Source organism: Telopea speciosissima, chromosome 1, assembly GCF_018873765.1.
Source record: "Telopea speciosissima isolate NSW1024214 ecotype Mountain lineage chromosome 1, Tspe_v1, whole genome shotgun sequence".
Lineage (NCBI taxonomy): Eukaryota > Viridiplantae > Streptophyta > Magnoliopsida > Proteales > Proteaceae > Telopea > Telopea speciosissima.
This window is the reverse complement of record NC_057916.1, coordinates 40,236,097-40,242,954: the sequence shown is the minus strand read 5'-3', so window position 1 is coordinate 40,242,954 and position 6,858 is coordinate 40,236,097. Positions and strand designations below refer to the sequence as shown.

The 6,858-nt window shown below is 37.3% G+C and overlaps 1 protein-coding gene across 1 annotated transcript; it reads left to right on the top strand.

Moving 5' to 3' along the window:
* Positions 1 to 1,171: 1,171 nt before the first annotated feature.
* On the top strand, positions 1,172 to 4,584 carry LOC122660543 (trafficking protein particle complex subunit 2-like). Its single transcript, XM_043855909.1, has 5 exons — positions 1,172 to 1,384; positions 2,224 to 2,309; positions 2,477 to 2,540; positions 2,921 to 3,004; positions 4,468 to 4,584. Exons 1-5 carry the CDS (start codon positions 1,304 to 1,306, stop codon positions 4,558 to 4,560), a joined length of 408 nt encoding a protein of 135 aa, XP_043711844.1. The 5' UTR covers positions 1,172 to 1,303; the 3' UTR covers positions 4,561 to 4,584.
* Positions 4,585 to 6,858: the final 2,274 nt, after the last annotated feature.

Sequence of the window (6,858 nt, the reverse complement as noted above, 5' to 3'; positions counted from 1 at the left end):
AATATCGATTCCTCTTCTTCTTCTTCTCCGTCTCTGTTTGGCCAAAGATTGCAGCGGTACTTGAAGCAGACCTCGACCCCTTCTTCTTCTCTTTAAGTCTTCTCTGTATTAATCATACTATTAGTTGCTGGATCTTGAGGTGTTCCATTGTAAAGGTGCTTGAGTAAGCTTTCAGATGGTTCAAAATCCAACAAGCCAACACCACTACTTCCTCTCCATCAGACATTTAGGTTTATGTTCTTCCCTCCATCCCTGCCAGATTCAGTGTGGGGAATATACGACATCAATTTCCCTGCCAAGTTTGCAGCTCCTATTCCAACCGTTGAGTGATTTCCTGTAGCTGTAGGTGCTGACGTGCTGTAGCTTGGAAATACTTCCATTCTTAGTCCAACATCTCTCTCATTGAAAATACCATAAGACAAATACCCTATTTACAGTTAATAATGATTGTTCATAATGACTCAGCAATCAGCCAGTTAGAAAATGAGTCAATTCTCCAAGTTCTAAAACCATGATTTGGAACATCATTCGGGGAAGGCCTGTTTTATAGTTTCCAACTGAATCAATTTTAGCTTTTAGACGAGGCAACAGTTGTAATAAAATCCAAGACGCAAAATGAGATTAAAGTAAAAGAACATTCAAATTAAGACCTCCATGATATAAGACCCACCATAATTCAGAGTTTTTGGTTTTTTAATTGGGTTACACAGGTTTGGCTGTGGATCTGCAATTTTGCCATAAAGGCCAGAATTAATTCAGTGAATCACCTTTAGTTTTATTGTTCTTTTGTTATGTTTATGATTTTTTTTCCTTTTTGGTAGTTGGGTTTAGGAGTTCAGGGTTTGATAAATAGGCCCAATAAATGTAAACACTAGAGGTCATCAGACTCATTGTGTACATGCTATTATTTTGTTTAATCTATCTGATTCGTAAGGGAATAACTTGCATTAGGTGGTGCATGTCTGTTGAATATATGTTCATATTTTTGCTTATGGAGAAGCCATATTAAATGCATATTGTATCATTACCGTATGCGTCTTATTGCGCCATATTTTTGAAAAGTATTATTGCTGTTCGTATCCGTACCAATTCAATTGTCGTTCCTGAACTTACTAACTATGATCCTTAGTTGATTTATCGTCTTCTACGTTGTATGGAAAGCATGCAGAAAGCCTGTAACTTATTCTCAGTTACTGTTTGATCTCGCGTCTCTTATGTGTCGCAAAATCTTTGACTTTATTTTACTCCTTTTTTGAAGTTTGAAACCCGTTGGAGTTTGAAAGTTCTTCTGGTAGAGAAGGATATGGCAGGTACAGCATGTTTCATTATTGTCAGCAGAAATGACATTCCTATATATGAAGCTGAAGTGGGCTCTGCACTTAAGGTATAGTTTCCTTTTTATTGTATTTTGTATTCATTGTCTCCGTGTACTTCCCAGAGGCATCTCCAACACCATATTTAATTTGAAGTCCTAATTCTAATGGAAAGTGTTAGTTTTATGCAGATTTGAGATGATATGATGTTCCAATACTTTGCTTGAGATTCTTATTTCAATATCCATTTTCATAATTATCATAATGAATGGCTTTCCTAGTGGAATGCTTGGATTTTTAGCAAATTTATATATGGGGACATATAGTAACCAAGTGCTATTATTTCATGTTTTTTCATTTCAACTTCTTTCATTTCATGGATTTCACATCATTCATTCAACTTGTCCTATGCATTTGAAGAGTATGATAAATTATTTCTATGTGTTAGCAATTCAGTGTGTTCATTTGTAATTTTTCCTACTTTCAATCCAGTGTTTGGATTTGTATTCCTATTTTCAATTGTTGGATATATTAGATTTTTTTTTTTTTGAGAAATACCCAAACCTCACCTATAACATGCGAATTATGCAAAGTTCACCAATAATATGGAAATTTGCCTACTAGGCTTCTAAGAAACTTTATGTTCCAGTCTCTAACAATATGTTGTTCTAGAGAGAGCACTTTGGCCATGATAATTTATTATCTTCCTGGTACATTTTGTGTTATCATTAAAATGTATCTCAACAAAAACGTGGTAGTAGTTTCACCATTACATTGTGTGCTGCTCTACTGCAATTTAGACATTTAGTATACATGCTGTATGTTTAGTATCCTCATTTTGGGTAAATACTTTTGTACTTTCCTTAGTAATCATTTAGGGTTGACACAATGACCTTTCACATTATGGCAGAAAGAAGAAGCCGCACAGCAGCATCAATTCATTTTGCATGCAGCTTTGGATATTGTTCAAGACATTGCATGGAATACAAGTGCTATGTGAGATTCCATTGCTGTTTTTCTTTTAAATTTTACTTGATGGAGGTTCACATTAGCAAATTAGTCCCCTCTTCCAATAAAATTTATGCTCGTGTAGTTTTCATTTTTCTCTTTTTCATCATCTTCTCCCCTTTTGGTAATTTTTTCTTTCGATATGCTTCATACAGGTTCTTGAAGGCCGTGGACAGGTTCAATGATTTGATGATGTCAGTTCATGTTACTGCGGGTCATATCCTTCCTATCTACAAATTGATTCATGGGGTAATATATTTTAGGGATGATGTTTTCTGTTCGGGAAGCGTGGTCTTTGCCAACGCCCCCTGGGTCTATCTCTCTCCTTCCCCCAACAGGGGGCAGAGATGTCATTTCGTAGAGGGGAGGAGAGAGATACTCCAGCGCCCCCGACAGAAAACATTATCCCTATATTTTATTATTTTGACAGAAAGAACAGATGAACCAGAGTGCTTGTAATTATTTTATCTGAGAGAGATATTTTGTTAGGGGAAATATTGTATTATGCATATGTGGTGTGTATGTGCGTGCATGTGTGTTTGTGTGTGTGTTTTCACATACTAGATTCTTTAATTTCTTTGACTGATCTTATCATACACACACGATTTATGCTGCTTCATGATTCTCGTAATGACGATGGAATCAAAAGCTTCTTCCAAGAGGTTCATGAGCTTTATATAAAGGTATATTACTGAGCCCTGCTTTTCTGTTGTGTAATCTACTTCCACATCTTTTTTATTCTGTATTTAGAGGGTGGGCCTTGTTGCAATGTTAAAGTTGCTCCATGGTGACCAAGTGGTCACGGGTTCGAGTCTGGAAACAGCTTCTCTGTAAAAGCAGGGGTAAGGCTGCTACATTATGACCCTCCCCAGACCCTGCAGTGGCGGGAGCCTTGTGCACTGGGTACATCCTTTTTTTTAAAGTTGGACAATGGGTTCTACTGTTCTGCTATGCTAAATATGAATCCTGATTTACTTTCTATGACAGATTTCTGAAAGTTTGTGGTCCTGCATATTTTTTGAATTTGGTCCACTAACCATGAACTTAAGAGGGATAAAAATTGGGTTTACAAGTGATTCTATCATAACATTCCTGGCAAGGGCCTTGTGTCTCCCTTCACTTGACTTCTATAATTCTAAAAATCCAAAGTTCCAAACCTTGGCCGTTGAACGGCTACATCCAGATGACTGTAGTAATTTGCTTATGGTGAAAATTTCCATATGCTAGAAGTTAGAACTCAGAGGATTCAGCATTAATTGCCAAACATTTTTGAGAATGCTCGAGTGTTATTTCAGCAAAACAATTTGAGTAGCTTGATCCCTGTGATTGATCTATGAAAATGGTGGAGAGAATCCTTGGATCTTCCACTAGGTTTTTAGGAAGGCATTCCATTTGTGAGGTAAGGATTCAGAGATCTCTTAATTGTAGTTGCATCATCTCCTTGGCCTGCATTACTGAAGAAACCCATTTAGTAGGAGTTCCTAATCAAATCTGTTCTAGGCTGGTTCAAAGAATGTTATGCTAATTTTCCAATAGAATCCATGGACTTCAATTATGAAGATTATAAAACTTTGAAGTTCCTTTCATGGTATCTTGACTTTGACATATCTTAAAATTTTCCTAACATAGACATGAACAACAGTGAATTTTAGCATATATTCTTGTCAATTTCAATTTGTTATCCTGGAACGTTGACACATCCAACCTAGTTTTGGGATAGAAAATAGAATCCAAGATTTTTTGTTTGGATAGAGTTTTAGTCATGCCTTTTTTTTGGGGGGGGGGGTGGGGGGTTGGAACTCTGTCATCATCCCCCTTGAAATTGCATTATTTAAAAGCAAATATGACCCACCAAAGGTTACTAGTGCCCAATTGTGGAGGACCTTTCTCCAATATCCCGGCAGAATTTCCAGACAACAGTTATGGTGAAAACCAAGACCCCTATGAGGGTAGAGAATGAGTTCTTGTAAGTGTTATGTTGTGCATAATCATTGAATATAGTTCATCATATGTTTATAGACAGGGTGTTAGGAGAACTAATGAATTTCATTACCTTCAAGCAAATAATTATCTTTGTTTGCACAGTTTGTTTTATTTACTTTATTGGCTAACATGCACAATTCTCTAACATTTGGAAATTTGGCAGATTCTTCTCAATCCCCTCTACTTGCCTGGGTCCCGTATTATATCATCCCATTTTGATACAAAAGTTCGAGCACTTGCCAGAAAATATCTGTAAAGCCATCCTAACTGATCTCATTGGTAAGACTGCAAGGAAACTAACAAGAGGAAGGTCATAACAAGAGAAAATGTAGGGCAATCCTCTTGCCTTTTTTCCCTTTTGCATGGGATTGCGCCCAAATTGGGTGTTTTATTGGACAACCTTATGAACAAGATTCAACAATGGGATAGGATGTGCACTGCTGCAAATCTGATCAGTGTATACATCATTACTAGTGATCCTTTTGTCCATAAAGGGGTAAGCCAAGGGTGTGTAACCATGTATACCACACTGGTATTCTATTTTATTTATTATTTATTTTTTCGTGTGGGTTTAGCTGCATACATGTCATGAGCATATTAGGCTGTGTGCGATGCTAACATCCCCGCAACATTACAATATTTATATTATGAACAGGTTTGAGAATGTCAGGAATTGATCTCATTGGTAAGACTGCAAGGATACTGACTACAGTTTGACATACATGGGAATCCAGCTCAAGATTTAGCATTGGATTAGAAGATTCTAATCAGAAACAAAGATAAAAAATGAACCATGAAAGGAACTGTTAAGATTATCGTGTTTAGTTATTTGGGGTTATTTCTGTCTTTTATGGTTCTTTCTTGTTAGTTCTATTTAGTTTTATGTCTCAAGGGTATTTTGGGTGTTTCTTATTGTAATTCATTTAAGGTTGATTATAAATAAAACTTGCCTTCTCACGATTTAGTAACTTAATTAAATCGTGAGAAGTCTATTCTCTCTCTCTCTCTCTCGGTTTTTACTTCTTCTCTTCTCAGATCTTCTTCTTTCTTCTTTGCTTTCTTCTTCTAGTTCTCTTGCTACAGGTTAGGTTTTATCTTCAGTTCTGTTACATGGTATCAGAGCATTGAATTCTGATCCATGAGATTCTCCTTGCTGCTGCTGCTGCTTTGAAGGTTTTCATCCTTTTATTTCTATCGTGGTCTACAGCATAGTTGTCAAGGCGCCGCTTAGGCGTCCAGGCAGTTTTGCTGGGGCCTAGGCGACAACCGCCTTATTGCAGGGCGCCTTGCATTGGTTTTATTGGTATCGAACCTGGTATTGGTCCTTATTTATGCCAAATATCATTTAAGTAAATATTTTGATGACTTGAGTTAACTTAATGTTGATTTTTTATGACTTGAGGAGGCTTAGTGTTGATTTTTTATGATATAAGGTATATATTGTAGCATACTAAAATAGTTGTAGCACATTAAATAATGTTAGAAAAGGGGAAAAATAAAAAATAACACTTGAGAGTGCCTTGGCCGCCTAGGTGACGCCTAGGCGGGCGCCTTATCGCCTAAGCGCTTGGGCACCTCTCTACCGCCTTGGGTTGCCATGCCGCCTTGACAACTATGGTCTACAGCAATCATATGCTGCTTATATTGATCTGAACTCTAGTCATATATTCATGAAGGACTAGAGTTCCCTGCTATGCTGCAACTGATTGTGTATGTTCCTGTTGCTGTTCGAAGCCCTTGAAGATTGGTTCCTTGCTTGTCTAAAACCTTGACAATCGATATTCCAAAACCCTGTGGAAATCGATTTGTTTTTCTTCTGGGATCTGTTCTTCATTCTTGCTGCTGGATTTACAGTAATTATACATCACTATTGGTGGTTATCTTCATCAAAGATTATACTTCTGTATTGGGCTGTTCTGCCCTAATCTTCAAGGCTATCGGTTTTACCCTGATCAAGGTTTTCTTTTGGGCTGTTATCGACATTGGTGTTTACATCTATTATTTTCCCTAATGGCTGATTCTAAGTCTTCTACCGACAACTTTAATAGTCAGATTACCAGTGTGAAGCTGAATGGTGCTTCTAATTATCTTCTTTGGTCTCAAGCCTTTGAGGTGTATATCACTGCTCGCCGGAAGATGAAATACCTTACCATGGCACCTCTGGAATCTACTGATGACAAATATGATGATTGGAATGCTGAGAATGCAACCCTTCTTTGTTGGCTTTGGAATAGCATGGAACCCTCCATTGCTTCTAATGTCATGTTTCATAAAAGTGCCAAGGGTGTTTGGGAAGAACTCAAGGAAAGCTACTCTCAAGATACAAATCTGTCCCGAATTTATGACCTCTATGAGAAATTCTTCTCTTTTAAACAAGATGGAAATCCCTTGGTGAGTATTACAGTTCGTTGAAGGGGATGTGGGAAGAACTTAATGTATACCAGCCTATCTCTACTGATGCTGCTGTAATTAAGTCCCAACGATCTGAATTTTTGGTTGCCAAATTTCTCTCTGGGTTAGACTCTGATCTTCAATCCATCAAAAGTCAATTGTT